A 21,597-nucleotide genomic window follows, 5' to 3' on the forward strand; every position below is an offset into this window, starting at 1 on the left:
GAAAAAACAGCTGTGCTGCTTATTTACACCTTTAATTTGGGTTTTAGACCGTTTAAGACATTAATTTTTATGCTTTCTGTTCACAGGTTTCACAATGGGTGAAATGGGTTATTTTTTAATGCATTTATTTATTTATTTTATGCATTTGTTCATTGTAATTATTTATGCATTTGCTTATTTATGCAATTATTAATGAGATTAATTATGCATTAATTGTTAATGCATTTACTTTATTTATTTATGCATTGATTTATTTTGCAAAGGTGCCTTTGATGCCTAAAAGTGTTGCCTAGATGGACCGCTTTCTACTGATAATGGGATCTAGTATCCATTCACTGTTGGTCTCCATGTGTCTAATGCGGTTTATTGCTGGTCTATTTTGACACCTTGACCAGCTTTATTTTTGTTTTTCTCTTCTAGCTCTTTGACTGTGTGAGGAATTACATGCTGTAGCATCTGGAAGGATGAAAAAGATCGATTGCACGTCGACAGACTCCATGGGGACTGTGAGTGCATTTCAATACTCCTGTACTTTCACTGTGCAAACTGTAAAATGAGGAATAAATTCCCATAATGGGAATCTTGGGAATGAGGTGAAGCAATTATGTTTCTCTAATTTGTTATAGAGAAAGTGTGTAGTGGTAGAACAGTCGTCGCAGCCTGCGCTCTTAAAGTATGTTCACTACTCTTGTTTTTTTTTTTTTTTAAATTGCAATCATTCTTTGCCTGTGAGGCTTGATGACTCATTCTGGGAGCTGAGACATGTAATATTCAAGACTTTGTGATGAAAACGGTTTGCAGTGAAGTTTGCAGAATAACTGCTGATGAAATGCACCTCTGATTTGACACATTACAGCACCAGAGGCAATTATACTACCTTATTTGAAGTCAAAATTAAATCAAAGGGGCCCTATTTATTTCTTAATACACATTTCTTGTATTATTGTGAATAATTCATCAGTGCACGACTGCATGTTATTCCCTAAAAAAGGTTTGTCTGTATAATCTTTCTGTAAAATGATTTACAATAAATTTTCGATGGATAAAATCAAAATCATATGCCGTTCTATACTCAGAAATACGTTCACTGCAAAACAACTATTTTTTAACTGTGTATTTTTGTCTTGTTTTTCAATACAAATATCTAAACATTCTTAAATGAAGATGCATTTATAGAAGCAAAATGACTTAAGATATTAAGTCTTGCTTTGTAAAAAATATATCATAATTGAGTGAGTTTATGCTTAAAGTCCCCCTGTGGTGAAAATCAAGCTTTTAATGTTGTTTATGTGTCTATGTGGTGTTTTTAATCTGCTTTAAGACAAAGCATGTGTAAATTCATAAGTCGACACCATTGCTGAGTATTTCCTCCTTAAAACTGCAGTGAACCAAAGACAGTCTCAAAAACACGCTTTGAAATCGCTGGTGTTTCTGACGTCACAAACTACCTTGTAACCAATCAGATCAACGTGTGATTGTCAACCAGTGGACCTCTGAGCTGAGGGAGTGAGTGGAGGCGGGGCTCATTTGCATATTCATAGAACCGTGCATTCTAAATGAGGCGAGGGTGTCGAGTTACATTCAAGATGTTTTAAGGCATGAAGAATTTCTTTAATTTTCTTTGATTTTGGTGATCAAAGATGAGTTTTAAGGAATAAAATGATTGACTACAGGGAGATTAAAAAAAAAATGAAATCGGTAACACTTTACTTGAAGGGTTGTGCATAAGACTGACATGACACCTTCATAACCATGACATGACACATGTCATGAATATGAAGGAGGTTTTATGCATGTTTATGACAACTGTCATTAAGTGTCATTCGCTCGATTATGACATTTTTTAATGCAAATATGACATTGTTTGAGATGTCTTTGTTATGACAACTTAACATAAACCAATACATCATAACCTGTCAGTGTCTTTGTCATGGCAACTTGACATTACCAAGACAACATAACCTGTCATAAATATGTCATAAACATGACATAGCAGATTAATCATCAAACTTAAGAAACTACTTGGCTTTATGGGTTAACATTACATTATATTATATTTCTGACCACTTTTTTTCCCCCAGTAGTACAAATTGAATTTGCCATTAAAATATCATTAAGTGTTAATACTCTGTCAAATAATTTTATAACAGTGTCATGAATATGTTTCTTGACCTCAACTACAGTGATACAAATTTAATTTGTCATTAAAATCTCAATTAAGTGTTAATACTGTCAAATTATTTTATAACTAATACTGGGGAAAAAAAGTGGTCAGAAATATATTCATGACACAGTTATAATGGCCTCATGACAGCAATGTCAAAACCAAACACAAGACAGTTTAATGTAATATTAACCCATAAAACTAAGTAGTTTCTTAAGTTTGATAATTAATCTGCTATGTCATGCATTTATGACAGGTTATGATGTATTGGTTTATGTCAAGTTGTCATAACAAAGACATCTCAAACAATGTCATATTTGCATAACAAATGACACTTAATGACAAACATGCATAAAACCTCCTTCATATTCATGACGTGTCATGTCATGGTTATGAAGGTGTCATGTCAGTCTTATGCACACCCCTTCAAGTAAAGAATTACCATTAAATCTGCCAATTAAGCAAAATAAACTTAATTCAAAAGGAAAGCAAGTTTATATATCTGACCACATTGGCAGATTGTTTTCAGCAAAAACACACTTAATTTTGACACGACCGGTATCGTTGTAAAGCTCTGAGTCTCCTGCACAACGCTATGTAACCCAAATATGGGCATTTCCTATCTATCAGTAACCAATCATGAAAGTCCAAAGGGGGATTTAAAGCTAACGACGAAATCTCATTTAGAGCTATTTAACTCTTTAAATGCCGTTTTCTCAAAATGAGTTTGTCATTCTCCAGTACAAACATCTCAGCCTGTGTACACCAAACTCTCCAGTTATACACTTAGCAGTATTCTGAAGATATTTTCAGAGGGATTTGTTAATAAATCATTGCTGGTCTGATTTATGTGACATTTTAATCAAAAAAATATGTCGAAAATCTATTTTTTAAGGCTATGGACAGTTTATTTTGATTTCCTAGGTAATGAAAGCATATATCCTGAAATCCCTCTGAATTGTTTTTTTTTTTTTTTTCATCTTGTGTGTAAACAAAATGAAAAGATAATTTTGCTCCTGGCTTTATCATATGTTCAGATCTATCTACCAAAAATATATGCAAAATTGTGCATATTTAATGAGATAATGCCTAATTTGCATAATTAAACATACAAATTCATAATTTTTTTTATATACTTGTGTAAGTAATCAACTGAGGAAGTTTCATGGTGATATCTATTATTTAAAAATGTTACCCTACTCACCTGTAGTGTCTCGCCTTAAAGCGGTGTCGTGTTAGCGGCCCCTAAGTTAATAACTAATGATCGTTGTGACGGAAGTGAATCAATCAAACTAACTTTAGCTGGACAATAACTTTATTCTAGAGCTGCTGTAAAGCCAAAACACTTTACTTTAAATTTCCTATTATCATTGTAAAGCTGCTTTGGAACAATCTACATGGTTAAAAGCGCTATATAAATGAAGATGACTTGACTTGACACTGTATTCTTAACATCTTAGGGCATTTGCATTTGCTTCTCAAGTTAATATATCTTGATTTAAGAATGTACTGGAAAACAAGACAAAACTTTGTGTTAACAAAGTAAATGGGCTGCGAATCCCATCTCAGTATGACTTTAAATTCACCACTGCTTTAAATACAGTTGTCAGCTCAAATGGTCCTTGCGCGCCCTTTGCTAAACGAGTGTTCTGGTCAGCCATGTGATTTGTGACGGAAGTGTGTGTCACCATCAGACAGCTTTAATGTGACACAGAGGTGCAAGATCAACAGACCCGCCACTTTCTCACTCCCCACGTCACTTTCTGCATCGCCGGCCGGCATCAACGTCAAGCATGAGCAGCAGTGCAGCTGCAAATCGTTTCTAATGCCTTTAAATGAGGACACACAGCACCACGAGGAAAGACGAGGGTGTTTACGCCGGCCGCCTTTAAGTGCTTTTATAATTGCGTGTCTAAATGTCATCTCAGAGCGATGGTGCATGGAGTCAAGGTGGGGGGGGGGACTTTCAGTACAAATGAAAAATCATTCGTCTCAGTTGTTCCTTCTAGACGCCAATAAGAGAAACATTGTAAGTCTGTTGCTTTTCAGATTTCACTTTTGAGAAGACGTCAGTAATAATCTCACATGTGAGTTTCAGAAGAGATCTCAGCTTTATTTTAATTTTACATCTCAAATATGAACTTGAACATTTCTTATCGAAGAGCAAATGATCTGATAATTTTTTATAGCTCTTACTGTACATCAAGCACAGCCTTATTTGTGTGTATCAGGGTTATTATCGTTAACTAAAACTAAAACCATAAAAAATATATATACATTAATTGAAATTAAATAAACAGTAAATGAAAAAATAAAAAAATAAAAAAAGGCAACATTTCTCATTCAAGTAATGAAATAATAATAAATAATATTATTTTTAATAATAAAATTAAATTAACAAAAAGTTAATAAAAACGGAACACGATGAGCTCTCATTTGTTAACACGAACTAAGAATGAACAATTAATCTTAGTTAATGCTAGTTTCAACATTTGCTAATACTTTTAAAAAATTAAAACGAACACAAACATTTTTAACTAACATTAAAAAAGATTAATAAATGTTTTCCAAATAAATTGCTCATAGTTAATTAATATATTAACTAATGTCAACAAATGTGACCTTATAGTAAAGTATTACCATAATAACTATGTAGACAATTATGTAAAGGTGCAGTGTGTAATATTTAGGAGGATCTGTTGACAGAAATGCAATATCATATACACATCTATGTTTTCAGTGGTGTATAAAGACCTTACTTAATGAACCGTTATGTGTTTATTAGCTTATAATGAGCATTTCTCTCTACACACACCGCGGGTCGCCTTACATCGACATGTTTCTACGGTGGCCCTAAACGGACAAACGCATTTTGTCACTATGTTGTTCTTCGTGTAAAGAAGCTACAGCTAAAGTCAGCGAATAAAACACTGACACAATGATGAACAAGTAACAATAGTATTCGCAATAACATCGTTTTACTGAATAATTAAGTAAACCTAATTTCTTAATTTATCTTTAAGAAACCTCATTGCTTAACTGGCTCTTCTCTGCTGTCTCAGACGACGACGTCACTTCCTGTCGGCCACCGTAACTTCTGTTGGTTGTATTTCACAACCTCACCACTAGATGTCGCTAAAATCACACACTGCACCTTTAAATTAAAATGAAAACAGAATAACAAAATAGTAATAGTATAGCAATTATGCTACAATAAGACTGGTGTGTATTTCTATTCCTTAAAAAGGATTTTAGGAGCTAAAGTTGATATTTAAATAAAACTTAATGGAGAACTCCTGAGCAACCTCTGAGCAATAAAAGCCTTAATGGCTTTCTGTCTGTTTTTTATTGTTCATTCTGTATCTTTTAATGTCTGGTATATTGAAACACATAGAGCGCATCAGCAATGAATGCACCATTATTACCACTGTTCCTTTATCAGCTCTCTGTTAGCGTTGTAATCGGCGCGCTGTGATTGGCTGATTCTTGTAAAGGGCACAACCAGGCAGTGGCTGACAACATGCCCTTTTGACGAAAGCTGGGTTATTCAGAGGTTTGCGTTCATCCATACACAGGCATGTCATGTAGCATCTGTCTGTCAGATAGACGTCAGCGCCCTTTTATCCACACGCACACATTTCTGCTGACCTCAGAGCAGTACATTAGCCGTGGCGAGGAGTCCCACATGTTTGATCGCATCCTGATTGCTCCTGATTCAATCAATCTGATCTGATTAACAGTAATAGAAGAAGATCTTACCAGTAGCGGCCTGAAATGTTCCGAGATCAAAAGAAGGAAACACGGCATCTGCTTTTCAAACGCACTCAGTCCACTTATCAAACTAACGCTCTTCCTGGATCTTTTTAATAGGAAATGATTATGGTGTTCTTTCGCATAAACGTACGCAAAATGACACTTGCCACGATCATCTTAATCGGGTAAATCTCACCGAAACATGTCCAGGTTCACATTTTACCTCAAAGCAAAAATGGAAAATAATGTGTGTGTGATTTTATATATACACACATTATTTTCCATTTATGCTTTGAGGTAAAATGTGACCTGGACATCAGCACTATATATATATATATATATTATGTAATGACTTTCATTGCCTCAATTTACTATAATAATAATAATAATAATAAAAATAATAATAATAGTAATAATAATAATAAACATAAGTTAAAGCAGCAAAACCTATGCTATATCAATATATGCTTAAAAAATAGGCAGCGTTAAAATATTTTTTTTTTCTAGAAAATTATAATGTTGTTCTGTTGCATAAACGAATGCAAAGTGACACTTGTGATCATCTTAGTGCGGTAAATCTCATGTCCAGGTCACATTTGACCTCTAATTATTTAAAAAATATATATTTTATAATTTTTTACATAAAAAAAATGAAACCTACTGGACGGACTATGTATTTTTTTAAATGTAGATTTCTTTCTTTCTTTTGACTATTTCTTTCTTTAAGCTTATTTAATATTATTTCACATACCCCTGCATTACATTTCTTTGGATATTTTTTTATAGTGAGTCTCATCACAGCAAAATTTTCTATAATACAGCCTAATTTTTATTTAAAAATATAATAAATTAAAGCAGTACAACCTATTCTGTATAAATAATGCTCTTATAAATAGGCAGCAGAGGTCATTTTTTTATTCATATAGTTTTGATTTTTGGTGAAGTATAGTTTTTGACAGGTTTCGTGAGACTCACCCAGTCACATGACCTCATTTGTCGACCCGTTGTGGTTGAAACTTCGCCGGCTCCTGAGGGCAGCATGGAATAACAATGCCAATACTTTCACAGAGTGCTTCTGTGAGATATTGAGAGATCTGTATGCATACCCGGCTGTGTCATTCATTCTGTGCTGAAGTGTAATGGTGGCTGTGTGTACATCGCCTCTGGTGGTGGCAGAGATTGTTTCGCCTCTGTTGCAGTGCATTAGACTCAGACCCTGACGGGTTTCTGGTTGACACACTCAGAAAGGCTTCTTGTGTACGAGCTGCAGTAATGGGGATGCTGAAGCCACAGAGGCGAATGACCTGTCAAAGACAACCCGGCTCGGCATACTAGATCTGACTGTGCCCTTCACCCATCCCTGCCACTTACAATATCAATGAGACTCTCCTACCGCCGACCCATTTTAACAACCTCTAGCACTGTTTTCTTACACACAGTGCTGTCCTGTTAGGCCTGAAAAAACTATATTCTCATTTTAGAGGACACCTAGACTTCTATGATTTCTGAAGAAAATCTGAGAGATGCTTTTTCCACTGCAAAACTGTTTGCTATGTCGTCCTGGGTGGTTTCTAGGGTGTTCTGAGTAATCGCTAAGCTGTTGCTAGGGTGATTTAAGCGGTTGCTAGGTGGTTAATATATGGTTAAGTGGTTGCCCCTGCAAAACTTGCAACTAGTTGTAGTTTTGCAGTTGCAAGAGTATTCTGTTGGTTTCAGTGCTATTCTGAGTGGTTGCTAGGATGTTTTGGGTGGTTGCTATGTGGTTACTAGGGTGTCCATGTGGTTGCTAGGTGGCTGTTAGGCTGTTTTAGGTGGTTTCCACTGTAAAACGTTCAGCCAGATGTAGTTTTGCAGTTGCTAGAGTATTCTGTTGGTTTCAGTGCTATTCTGAGTGGTTGCTAGGATGTTTTGGGTGGTTGCTATGTGGTAACTAGGGTGTCCATGTGGTTGCTAGGTGGTTGTTAGGGTGTTTTAGGTGGTTTCCACGGCAAAACTTTAAGCCAGATGTAGTTTTGCAGTTGCAAGAGTATTCTGTTGGTTTCAGTGCTATTTAGAGTGGTTGCTAGGATGTTTTGGGTGGTTGCTATGTGGTAACTAGGGTGTCAATGTGGTTGCTAGGTGGTTGTTAGGGTGTTTTAGGTGGTTTCCACAGCAAAACTTTCAGCCAGATGTAGTTTTGCAGTTGCAAGAGTATTCTGTTGGTTTCTATGCTATTCTGAGTGGTTGTTAGGATGTTTTGGGTGGTTGCTATGTGGTAACTAGGGTGTCCATGTGGTTGCTAGGTGGCTGTTAGGGTGTTTTAAGTGGTTTCCACGTCAAAACCTTCAGCCAGATGTAGTTTTGCAGTTGCAAGAGTATTCTGTTGGTTTCTATGCTATTCTGAGTGGTTGTTAGGATGTTTTGGGTGGTTGCTATGTGGTAACTAGGGTGTCCATGTGGTTGCTAGGTGGCTGTTAGGGTGTTTTAGGTGGTTTCCACGGCAAAACCTTCAGCCAGATGTAGTTTTGCAGTTGCAAAAGTATTCTGTTGGTTTCTATGCTATTCTGAGTGGTTGCTAGGATGTTTTGGGTGGTTGCTATGTGGTAACTAGGGTGTTCATGTGGTTGCTAGGCGGCTGTTAGGGTGTTTTAGTTGGTTTCCACTGCAAAACGTTCAGCCAGATGTAGTTTTGCAGTTGCAAGAGTGTTCTCTTGGTTTCTAGGCCATTCTGAATGGTTGCTAGGGTGTTTTGGCTGGTCAACTCACCTTCATTTATATAGCGCTTTTAACAATATAGATTGTTTCAAAGCAACTTTACAGTGATAATAGGAAATTAAAGTAACAGAGATTGTTTTGGCTTTATAGCAGCTCTAGAATTAAGTTATTGTCCAGATAAAGTTAGTTTTGATTGATTCACTTCCGTTGCAAAGATCATCAGTTATTAACTTAGGGGCCATTAACACAACACCGTTCTAACAGAAAACCCTTAACGCGCTCAGACCCGCTCATTTGCATAGCAACAGTGTTTGGTGCTCGAGAACGCAAACCTTGAAATAGGTTCCAAAGTGCAACCCTTGAAAAAAAAAAATAATGAAAATAATCTCTGTGCAAACTTAAAAACCGCAGACCTGTGAGAACGCTGACATGCGCATTACGTGTTTGGTCTATAGGTATGCGCGTTTGTATATATATATGTGCGCAGGCGTGTAGTGTTTCTTTACAAATTGCCCTCAACAAATTACTTGTCTGGCCTTAAATGTATAATACAGAATTTTTTATCACTTCCGCGTAGCCATGTGAGCTGGAATTATTTTGGTAAAGGGAAGGAGGCCATCACAGGGGAGAGAGTAGTTGTTTTCCACTGCAAAACTTGCAGCCAGTTGTAGTTTTGCAGTTGCAAGAGTGTTCTGTTTGTTTCTAGGCCATTCTGAGTGGTTGCTAGGGTGTTCTGGGTGGTTGCTAGGTGGTTACTAAGGTTTTCAAGTGGTTGTTAGGGTGTTTTAAGTGGTTGCCCCTGCAAAACTTGCAGGCAGTTGTAGTTTTGCAGTTGCAAGAGTGTTCTGTTGGTTTCTAGGCCATTCTGAGTTGTTGTTAGGGTGTTCTGGGTGGTTGCTAGGTGGTTACTAGGGTTTTCAAGTGGTTGTTAGGGTGTTTTAAGTGGTTGCCCCTGCAAAACTTGCAGCCAGTTGTAGTTTTGCAGTTGCAAGAGTGTTCTGTTTGTTTCTAGGCCATTCTGAGTGGTTGTTAGGGTATTCTAGGTGTTTGCTAGGTGGTTACTAGGGCGATCAAGTGGTTGCTAGGGTTTTTTTTCTAGTGGTTGCCCCTGCAAAACTTGCAGGCAGTTGTAGTTTTGCAGTTGCAAGAGTGTTCTGTTGGTTTCTAGGCCATTCTGAGTTGTTGTTAGGGTGTTCTGGGTGGTTGCTAGGTGGTTACTAGGGTTTTCAAGTGGTTGTTAGGGTGTTTTAAGTGGTTGCCCCTGCAAAACCTGCAGCCAGTTGTAGTTTTGCAGTTGCAAGAGTGTTCTGTTTGTTTCTAGGCCATTCTGAGTGGTTGCTAGGGTGTTCTGGGTGGTTGCTAGGTGGTTACTAAGGTTTTCAAGTGGTTGTTAGGGTGTTTTAAGTGGTTGCCCCTGCAAAACCTGCAGCCAGTTGTAGTTTTGCAGTTGCAAGAGTGTTCTGTTTGTTTCTAGGCCATTCTGAGTGGTTGTTAGGGTGTTCTAGGTGTTTGCTAGGTGGTTACTTTTGTTTTTATTATTAGTCCATTTTAAAAGAACCTACGACCAAGCCTCTCTATATCACCAGCTATGACTGTAAATCTGATTTATTTCCCCCCATAATTTATATTGCCCACCAGGCAAAAATAGTGCTTAGTAAGGCATCAGTGCATCTCTCTTTTTGAACAAACCCATATATGAACAATAGTAGTAGTAGTAAAGCTTGCCTTCGCAAACACAGCTCATTAGTCATTATTGTTATTATTATTATTACATAGACTTTATGAAAACATAGTCTAATTATACTGGGGGCTTTTTATTTGATTGCACCATTAAATCCGGACAGCATGCAATCTTTCCCGTTGTTTCCCTGAATAGAGTTGCTTATTACAGGATGACCCAAGTGCCGCAGAGCAGCAGAAAAACAAACAATAAAACGTCCCCGAGGAGAAACTCTTCTCTACACGGACTTTCAGAAGAAGATGAGCTTGACCTACTTAAGAACACTCATAAATTCAGCTTAGCGAGAGTGACCCGGCTCACAGCAACAACAAACACCAGGCGTGCAGCAGGTGCACCAACGCTTTCATTTTGTTTTCTTCAATTATGCCAATACACCTTATTCATACATTTGTATGTGGCTTGCAGTTTTAAGCCAATTACACCAATGGTCCAGTGCTGGAGGACAAAGACTATTGAGCCGCGGCCACACATTTAGCACGGATAATCCTTCTTTTCATTGTGTCGTGTTACTAACGAACCCTTGAGAGCTGAGTCTTAATAGGCAGCTAATATCCGTACGACACACACAGCCACGCGCGCTCGTAAACACTGCATGTTTGGGCGGTAAACAATAACCGATTATTGTGTATCTAACAGTGGGTGATTTATTCTTCACCACTATAAACAGCAGATGAGAGCGGCATCTGTATCTATTATCCTTACAGCGTTATCAGATTCACTCGTACAGTATTGTTCAGGCTTGTTTGTTCATTGATTTGTTTATTAGCCATTGCTAATGATGAATTATTGTGGCATGAGAGCATGTAATATGATGTTATCTTGCATCCAGCATTGGCAGATGCTTCGCCATGGTTGAAGCTCATTGGTTATCAACTGGAGTTTGTATAATAGGAGAAAAGATTTTAAAAGATAATGTGTTATTCGTAATTTTTCAAGGTCTAATAAATAAAGGTTGTTGTACGGTTCTGGGAAATAACTTTTTTTTTTTATTTCTTTTCTTTGGTTGAATAGGATTCCAAAATTGAGCTGTTTGATTCTTTTAAGAAGTTTATGCAAATTTTGGTTTGTCAAATTTTAAGTAAAGTCAAGGTTTTTGTTAAAAGTCAAGGTAAAGCCAGCATGAAATAAGCGTTTGCTTTCTTAAAACACATTCTTGATTTTTATTGTTTTATTGATTTTTCTTGATTAATAATTGATCAGCGCACATTATTGTGCACAAAAAAACATTTGTCTACATAATCTTTCATCAAAAGACAATGTTTCCATTTCTGAAATGACCTTTTTCCCGGAGAATCTGGTGCGAACCACCAAGTTTTTATGATCCAATCATTTCCTGATGGACATAATCAAGTTTCATTCTACCTGTCCAACTTTTTCCTGAACGCGGAAGTCTCGCTCGACTCTAAGCAGAATTAAGGCCCGTTCACACAAAGGACGATAATGATAAAGACAACGATGAAGATATAGTTCTAAAAAAATCGTTCTCAGTATTAAAGAATAGCAGAGTTCACACCACAGCTATAACGATAACGATATAGAGAAACGATTTTTCATGTGTTCATGTCATTGCAAGGCAAATGGCGCTTATACAGACATTGTCCGGGAAGCAGACACACTCTGTCAGTTCAAAGCTAGACTAAAGACACATCTCTTTGACCTGGCATACACGTAACACACTATAGACTTTTATAATTCAATGTTAGGCTGCATAGATTAGGTCAGCCGGAACCGGGAACACTTCCCATAAATCCTGATGTACTCGTTACTAGGGCTGGACCCGAATATTTGTTCGGTGGGTTGGTATTCGATTTGAAAATTTGACATTCGAATATTCGGGTTTTTTTTGCACACCTGAGATCCCCCGCGAAACGGTTCTCATTCGCGCTTGAATAAGGCCGGCGACACACTGGCTGCATGGCGTGTCCGTTTTTATTTCGGCTCCCATGTTAACAGGTTGGAGTTTGCACACTGCCTGCGTGAGACACGCGTCTCAGGCGCGGCTCGAGCCACGCGGAAAACGCCTGCATGCTAGAAATAGAACCGACGCCAGTGTTCCAGCAACCGGAGTGTTCTCGCGCAGAACAGCGGAGTGTGTATGGACCGAAGTGCATGCCTGAGCTTGTGTTTTGGGTTAAGCTGCGTTGCTTTGAAATTGTGGAAAATAGAATAATAAAAACAACATGTATTAGCCTTTTTACCTGTTATTATCAATCTAAATTAATCACGTTTTTAATTTAACTTAATTTCGTTTTTCTTTATTTAAATTTCATTTTTTCTTTATTTAAATTTCGTTTTTCTTTATTTAAATTTCGTTTTTCTTTATTTAAATTTCGTTTTTCTTTACTTAAATTTCGTTTTGTCTTTATTTAAATTTCGTTCTTTCTTTATTTAAATTTCGTTTTTCTTTATTTAAATTTCGTTTTTCTTTATTTAAATCTACCCTTTACTGTGTCAGTAAATTGTTAGTCAGAAAAATATTAGACTACCTTATAAGTATTGCTTAAGTTAACAGACTGTGCGTTTTATATCACTAGTGCAGTGTCCGTTCTCGGAGCATATAAGCCCTGCCCGCGTGAGGTGCGCCGCTTCCTGACCGCGCTGTTCTGTAGTTTACTAAAAGTTTAAATTCTGAATGTGTCGCGTCTCGCGTTTCCATCTATAGGCTATTGCACCAAATGCGACACTGCACTCACTTGTAAAGTCGATTGGATGAACGGTTCTCGAAATAATCAAAATGCAAACGGACAGACAGACACACAGAGATTCCTGCCTTTATTAGAGAGAAGAATATGTTCAGCACCCTCTCTCCGAAGCTTCGAATATTCGATGTTCATTACTACCGAAGCTTCGAAGCTCAAAAAATGGTATTTTGACCAGCCCTACTCGTTACATCATAAGAAGAATGGCATCTACGCTAATATTAGTCTCTGTTTATCCCGAGGTTTACCGCAGTCCGCCGGATCCAGGCCATATCCAGATCTGATGAAGGACCTGTGCCTGGACGCGACGACAGCGCAGTCCTGAAATGTCAACTAGTCTCTCCCCTGTGAAAGCCTCGCCATCAGCGTTCTCACCGGTTCGCGTTTTTGAAGTTTGCGCAGAGAGAACTTAAGAGTTTTCTGTTAGAGCGGTGTCGTGTTAGCGGCCCCTAAGTCAATAACTAATGATCGTTGCGACGGAAGTGAATCAATCAAACTAACTTTAGCTGGACAATAACTTTATTCTAGAGCTGCTAATAAAGCCAAAACACTTTACTTTAATTTCCTATTATCATTGTAAAGCTGCTTTGGAACAATCTACATTGTTAAAAGCGCTATATAAATGAAGATGACTTGACTTGACATTCTTTTCAGATTTTCTGGTGCTCTAAACACGTACTTTCCAGGAATTTCTTATTGCGGTTGTTGTGGCAGCAACGTTCAAAAAGTTCCTGTTGAATTCAGTCACTCTTTTTAACAATGGGTTCCTGTGGAGACTGGAACAAGACAGCATCCAAACGAAAGTTAGAATCTAATATCTAATATCCCGTTTATTCAGAATTTCTTCCGTATTATGAAAGTAAAATGGTTGAGAATGTGATTTCATGTTGTAAAAAGTGAAGCCGTCCTGAGTTTAACAAAGTGCCTGAATGTTTTCTAAACTCACAGAAGTTCCTGTTGGAATCAGGGAATATAAAAGGCTATAAAACCCTCTTTGGAAAGTAGTTTTTTAGAGTGCGAGTGACACACCAAGGCTCTGTCTATTTCAAAGGACTAAAAAAAAAGTCCTTCCGCTGAAAGGCGTCTTCATGCTAACAATTGAACATGCTGTAACCTTCAGCAGTGACATCATAAATAAAGAAATAAAGCAAGCAAGCATCATGTACATGCTGTTTATCTTTCACTCTTCATGCATCCTCAGAGGCGTTAACATTATTCAAACGATTAACCACCTAATTGAAAATAATAGCCTCTGGCTATGCAGTAACGATCTGCAAGTTTCACACTCATATCAGACTCTCCATCTCAGTCTGTGGGGATCATTTACCATTTATTATTCCTATTCCGATCTCATGAGGATCCGGGTGAAGTGGAGATGGCCGTTGGGAGATATTCTCCACCCCAGCAGGGAAATACCCTCTGCATTTAATAAAGGGCTCTGCGTGTGATAACGCTACTCATATGCAGATTATTTTCTCATTTATTTCTATGCTGTTGATTTAATAAACCAGTAAGCCTCCGCATCACGTTGTGTGTAACAATACCTCATAAACAAGCGTCCTCGAGTGGCTTATTGCTTCTACGCTGCAAAAAATGAGTACAAATATTGTTTTAATCTTGTTTTCCACTACAAATAAACATTCTTTGATCAAGAACACGTTTACTTGAGAAGCAAAATTACTTTAGAAGTTAGATCATGTTTTCTGAAAAATTGATCAAAATAATGCGAGTTTACACTTAAAAGAAGAATCTGCAAACGGGGTCACTTTAGTTAATTATTTTATTATTTTAATTATTTAAGTTTATTTTTCTGACCACATTGGCTGGTTACCCCCTGGTTATGTCAAATCGATTAATTGCATCTAAGACAAGTTTGTAAATGTATGATGTGTGTGTATATACTGTATATATATATATATATATATATATATATATATATATATATATAAATAAAGCAAGACTTAATATATTTTCCTCATGGAAATGCATCTTGATTTAAGAATGTTTAGATATTTGTATTGTAAAACAAAACATAAATAGTGATTTGGAAATAAATGTTCTATAGTATATTAAATGACGGCAACAGCAATACATTATTAATGTATTATTTTTTTATATTCATTTTTTTTCTTTTTTAAATAAAAAGTTAACTATCTTAACTAGATTTGTTGACTCATTAATATAGAATCTCCAGTACATGTGACTGAGACTATGGCTCATCCAGTCACATTTGTTTTACTATCATAAATTGAAGCTCTTGTGCATCTGAAGTGACATTTCCATCTTGCAAGTCATTCCTCACCTTCAGTTGTTGCTCTGAGTTTCAAATGAATCCTTAAATCTTTTCTACATCATGTTGAATTGAATGGATGCCACATCTATCCGCTGTACAGCAGCCACAGACCTCATAAAGCCCTCAGCTGCACATTTACATCCCCGGCGCTCGCAGCGATACGCGTGTCCATCGCTCTTCCTTCTGTCATTCCTTCTTCACGCCACTCTCGTTTGCTCGTTCACTTTATGCAGGCTGTCTATCTGAGCTTTCCTCCTGAAACACAGCTTGATTATTCACCCTCGTCTGATTGCTTATTCTTTCAGAAAGCATTTTGCTCCCTGAATTATTCCTTCATGTGAGTTAAAGGGATTATTGTTACCCTGGTCATCTCATTGCCCTCAATGTTTGGACTGAACATTAATTTTACAGCACTATAGTCTTATTGTATGTTAACAGTGGAGTTTATTTTTGTAACTAGTTTTACTACTAGTTAGCAGTATTGCGCCTTATTAGGCGAACATTTTATAATTTGTTGAAAGATTAGAATTCGAACTAAAATAAAGATATTTAACAAAAAATATTTAACAATAAAAACACTGTTGTTTACTACAAATGTTGTGGGATAACTTGCACAAATTCAAAGTTTGCATGAAACGGAACTTGCGATAGTCTTTTCTTCGCTATTGTGACGTATATCCTAGTGAAACGGCTTCTGGAAAAATAATATAGGGCAGGATTTTGATTTCATCCTTGGGAATTGATTGTATCGTAGTTGGGCGTTGCTAACTAGGCCTGTTTACACCTGGGGTCCGTTCTTCGTACGTCGCTAACTCACTTAGCTGGATTTGATTGTTGGCGATTTGGCATGATCTTGGATTGTTTGGTTCTTCAACGCTCATCCTGGACTTGCTGTCATAGCAACATGTGCGCAAACTTAAACCTGCTCGGGAGCAGGCTTATTTCATGTTAACAGGATTAGATCCCGGCTTCATAAACGGAGCTGATAGTGATACGGGAAGTCCAGCGCAGCGCGATAGTGCACTTTCTTTCTGAGATATATATTTTTTCTCGTGATTCGTGAGATTGTCGTTTTTTCGTTTTTTTATGTTTAAAAAACAGTTTTAGGGTTTTTTTTTTTTTTTTTTTTTTTTTTTTTTGTGTGGCATTTCCAAGCCACTTAAGACCCAATGTTGTAAAGCAGTTTTTTTTTTTTTTTTTTTTTTTAGGCTATCATAATTTTTTATGAAGATCATACAATCATGACCATGCCGATCACTCAGGCTTCACTAACGTGATTTGTACCATAGACTATAGGCTACCATAGACTGCCATCAAGGCTATGAAGGGGATTCACAATGTAAATGTGCAGCCCAGTTACTATTGTGATTCTTAATATTCCAGATTAGTAATATTATATCAAATTAAAAAAAAGGCAGTTGACTAAAATCTTCCATATCACAAATGTGAAAGCAAAATGGCCAGGATCTGTGCATGACTTAAGCATTTTCAGAGATTCACATTTATGCCTTATTTGAAAGTGGTAAGAAAAGTTCCACAATTAAATATCAAGCTCACTGTATTACATACACTTATGCTGATCCTAACAGAACTGCATTTTTTCATAGGTGATTATGACATGTTCCTGCAGACAGGTGTTTTATGACCCCATTCCCTGACCCAAACCAGCTACAGTGCAGCTCTAGCCAGGACAAGGGCACACAATGAAATGAACTTTGGCTAACTAAAGGGAAGATTTCAGTGTCTGAAAAGTCTGAGGTTTGCACACCTGACAGGGCCTGTGACATTGTTGCATGTGCCATATTACACAACACTGCCAAAAAAAAAAAAAAAAAAAAAAAAAAACACTTTTCATTAAATGTTTAATAAAAGACAAATATGCTTAGTTCCTTGAGTTTTATTTCAATTGTTCTTTGTAAAGAAAAGCCAGTGGTCAAGTGCCTGCAACAAGAGATATTAGACACATGCCTCATGCAACAAATAAAAAGGAAAAGTTGGCTATACACTGCCCACCTGTTGGCCTATGTCTCCTCTGTCTGGGCAGACTCTTCTGTAGGCCTTTCTGTAGATGTGGAATCCTGCTACTTATATTGCAGCCATAAAGCATTCAAGTATAAATTAAGTAAAGTTATTTATGCACTTGCAGGTAGGCTAGTTCCTCCATATGACAGTTATCTGAGAGGGTTTATTCACTGTCCAGTGCAATGGAAACAAATGGACATTACAAAGTCTTATATACTTTCTTTCCTTTGGAAAGTTAGAAAATGTCCACTTACTGCACATATTTCAGCCACCACTTTCTTGGGAACAGATACAAGTGTTGGTGTATTATGTAAAAGTGCACAAAAGAGGAAAACACAATGTCATTACAATGAACTACACTGGGGAAAAATGTGATCAATAACTCATGGCAAAATATTTTTACATTAACATAAGTTTATCAGTTTTCACTTTCACAAGTCAAAGCAATTCATCATTACTCAAGATTTAACAGTTGAAATGACTATACGGCCTTAATTTAACGCAGCAAAAATTATTTTACAGTGTAGGCTACTAAGATCTTTTCTATTTTTTTCTCAGCCTTTTTCTTGGTTGCTTTTATAAACCGACAACCATTTATTTAACAGTGCCTTTTATAAAAGAGACTATAATATAACTAAAAATTACCATTATGTAGAATATTTTTGTACTTCACTTTTATTTGTTCCCATGTTCTAGTATGGTGACTGACATTACAATGCACAAAGTAATTATGCAATTATTAAAATACAAAAATACAGGCTAATAAGTGTTAAAAACATCTAACATGGCCACTTCTAACGGATTTAAATTGTCTGCTACTTTTTGCCAGCCCTCTCTCCTGGCTTTTGCAGACTTTGAGGTGTTCCCTGGCGTTTTAATTAAACATTAAAATTCCGAATAAACTTCGAATTTTAGTTCTTGCTCTGCTGAGGAGAAAAACTGAGCGCGCTCTTTGGCCACGCTGAGCAGCCAATAGCAGCGTTGCTGATCAATGTTTCTACTATCTATACATATCCCCTTTTAACCAGCGCATAAACGCGCAATTATCTCAGATAACTCAATCCAGCGATACTAATCATATCCGGCAAGTGTGTTAGAAGAACCGAGTTAGCCAGATCATGATTCGCACGATGATATCATCTTGGATGTGTCATTTGATCTTGGATGTAATAAGCAACGTACGAAGAACGGGCCCCTGGTGTTAAGATGTGTTTTTGTTGATCATATCACAAGTAGAGGAAAGACACATTCCCGTTTACACCTGGTGTTTTAATCCGTCTCTTTTGTCCACTTTCAGCCACTTCTGTCCCGATTTCTTTGATGGGAGGGTCTATGAACGGGTAAATGTATGGGCTTTTTCAGATCTTTTGATCTAATGGATAAAATAAGCTCACGCAATGAACAAATGAACGCACTGGAGACGACAGAAAAACACACAGAGACAAACAGCTTTAGTTTCTGCTCTGACAGCCGAACGAAATCAGGAATGGTGAGAGAACATTGTGCTTGAAATGTTTTTCATCTCAAAACCAAACTTGTGTCTTCAGCTGACAGTTTAAATCCCGTCTGGCTAAAGCGTTTCCCATAATTAGGTCAGTAGACGGAGAGAAGACGGTCTTTTGTGGCGGTTTGAACACATTCGAGCTCATCAGAGTTTACACTACGAAAGCAGTCCGATCGAATGCGTTTTAAACTACCTCTGGAAGTGGTGGAAAGTGGACAAGCTCAAAACGTTTTACACCGTGTCCTAGATTCCAGCCACAAATAATTTGTCTGTCCACACTAGACACGATGCAACTGCGAGATGCGTAAAAATCAATCAAAACCCACAGCCAATCAGAACAGCGTGTGGGCGGAGTCAGCCAATCAGAACAGCGTGTGGGCGGAGTCTCATGGTCTTGACGGCACTCGCAAGAAACAAAACCCACAGCCAATCAGAACAGCATGTGGGCGGAGTCTCGTGGTCTTGACGGCACTCACAAGAAACAAAACCCACAGCCAATCAGAACAGCGTGTGGGTGGAGTCAGCCAATCAGAACAGCGTGTGGGCGGAGTCAGCCAATCAGAACAGCGTGTGGGCGGAGTCTCGTGGTCTTGACGGCACTCACAAGAAACAAAACCCACAGCCAATCAGAACAGCGTGTGGGTGGAGTCAGCCAATCAGAACAGCGTGTGGGCGGAGTCAGCCAATCAGAACAGCGTGTGGGCGGAGTCTCGTGGTCTTGACGGCACTCACAAGAAACAAAACCCACAGCCAATCAGAACAGCGTGTGGGTGGAGTCAGCCAATCAGAACAGCGTGTGGGCGGAGTCAGCCAATCAGAACAGCGTGTGGGCGGAGTCTCGTGGTCTTGACGGCACTCACAAGAAACAAAACCCACAGCCAATCAGAACAGCGTGTGGGTGGAGTCAGCCAATCAGAACAGCGTGTGGGCGGAGTCAGCCAATCAGAACAGCGTGTGGGCGGAGTCTCGTGGTCTTGACGGCACTTGCAAGAAAATGGATAAGTGGCTACATAATCAAATTCACAAATATTACACCATTTAAACATGATTAAAAATACATAGGCTGAGTTACTAAAACATTTTTTGTCAAATAATACACTTGTTTGTTCACAGTTTGAACGTTCTTGTTTCCATTTGTTTAATTTCAAGATCTGAGGTGAATTATCCATTGTTGCTTTTACAGCTTCAAAGCTGGAGCACTAAATGATATTCAAAGTCACATGACACGCTTTTAACATTAAATAAAGCACATAAACAGCACCTGAGATTATCATCGCCACACTTTGTGTTTGTTGTTCCAGCGCGACGTCGCAGAAAAATAGAAACCGTTTCTAAAATAGAATCGTCGCGTGTCGCCGTCGCGGCTGGTTAGGACAAACACTCTGATTAACATGGAAATATCCTTTTATCGCGCGTCGTGTGTAGTTAGGACACGGTGTTACACCTGTATTTAGCACCGCCCACTTGTGATCCGATCGACCAAAACACATCTGAATACCAGGTGTAAACAGGGCCTAAATGGAGAATGTCAGTTTGCAGTCATTTGTGGAGTATATTTAGTCTCACCATCCGCCGAGACGCACGTCATGAAAAGAACAGATGGCTTTCTGAGGGGGAGGGAAGGTTAAAGTTTTGCACATGAATTAAAAATAATGATGTGCACGGATAAATCATTTACAAGAAACACCGTTATATTCTGTAATGGTAAATTTTGATGTGATGGTGACTTTAGTATTTATTGTTCAAATCATGAACTGTGGGTATGAGCAATAGTAGTGATACTTGCATTAGCAAATTCCACTAATGAATCCGTGAGAACAGTGAAATCCCCTGAGCTATGAAAGAGCAATAGACTTTATGAATCACGAGTTATGACCTTGGACGGGTGCAGGGGTGAACATGCGTTCTGCTTTTGTGGATTCACAGCGTCATGCTCTACTGAGATGTGTAAAAGGATTGAGAGCTTTAGCAAATCTTTCTCTTGGTTCACACACACATTCCACTGACCGTTACGACGCTATTCATTTCAGTGCTTTACAGGAGCCGTATTTCACTCTTTTGTAGAATTTCCTTTTCCATTACACGCTTCGAATTAAAGTTGTCTTGTGATCTCTGTATTGATTGGTTACCATCTGTATACTGTTCTGTTATTGGCTGCTCAATACTGCATAGCTGATGATGTGTAAATGTGAGTTGTTGTCTATAAACTTTTACCTCGCCAGCAAATCTTTTATGCCCCCTAGAATATTTTGTTGTATGAATATCTGAACATGCAGTATATCAAAAGAAAGAACAAACCCTCTGCTTTTAAACTAACTAGCAAAAAACAATAACATTTAATTCTAGTATCATGCATTTTTTATTAACACTTGAATGCAAGTTTAATTTTAAAAAAGCAACATTTTAAAGAAAAAGCTGATAAAATTGATTTTTTGTCGAAGATTACGTCCGAATCGTATTCAGAGCGATGATCAAAACACAGATGGAGTAGATTAAGTCCATCAACACCTCAAAGCTTCAGTCGTTTCTTCTTCATGGGTTCAACATTTCATTCAGTAACATCAGGCAGTTTTGATTTATATGCTGTTTAATGTTTGATAATCGTGTTATTTTTCATGTGCGTCAGCAATGCTTCTATCGCTTGTTTTTGCTGCTTCTTCACCTGTGTCTTTAAGAAGATGCGTAATTGCGCCCCCTACCGTATAACAGTGAAAACATGGATTGCCG

At 37.7% G+C, this 21,597-nt stretch overlaps 1 protein-coding gene across 2 annotated transcripts in view; it reads left to right on the plus strand.

Annotated features, from left to right (window-relative positions):
* LOC307152273 (3',5'-cyclic-AMP phosphodiesterase 4D-like) overlaps window positions 1-21,597 on the plus strand; it is a 296,084-nt gene that overhangs the window by 31,277 nt on the left and 243,210 nt on the right. For both annotated transcript variants that reach the window (XM_079860768.1, XM_079860771.1), the window contains one exon: window positions 421-506. In XM_079860768.1, coding sequence (XP_079716894.1) covers window positions 465-506 — 42 coding nt within the window. In that variant the 5' untranslated portion in view covers window positions 421-464. The remainder of the gene's footprint in view (window positions 1-420; window positions 507-21,597) is intronic.

This window comes from Squalius cephalus (assembly GCF_949319135.1).
Source record: "Squalius cephalus genome assembly, chromosome: 24".
In the NCBI taxonomy this organism is placed as follows: Eukaryota; Metazoa; Chordata; class Actinopteri; order Cypriniformes; family Leuciscidae; genus Squalius; species Squalius cephalus.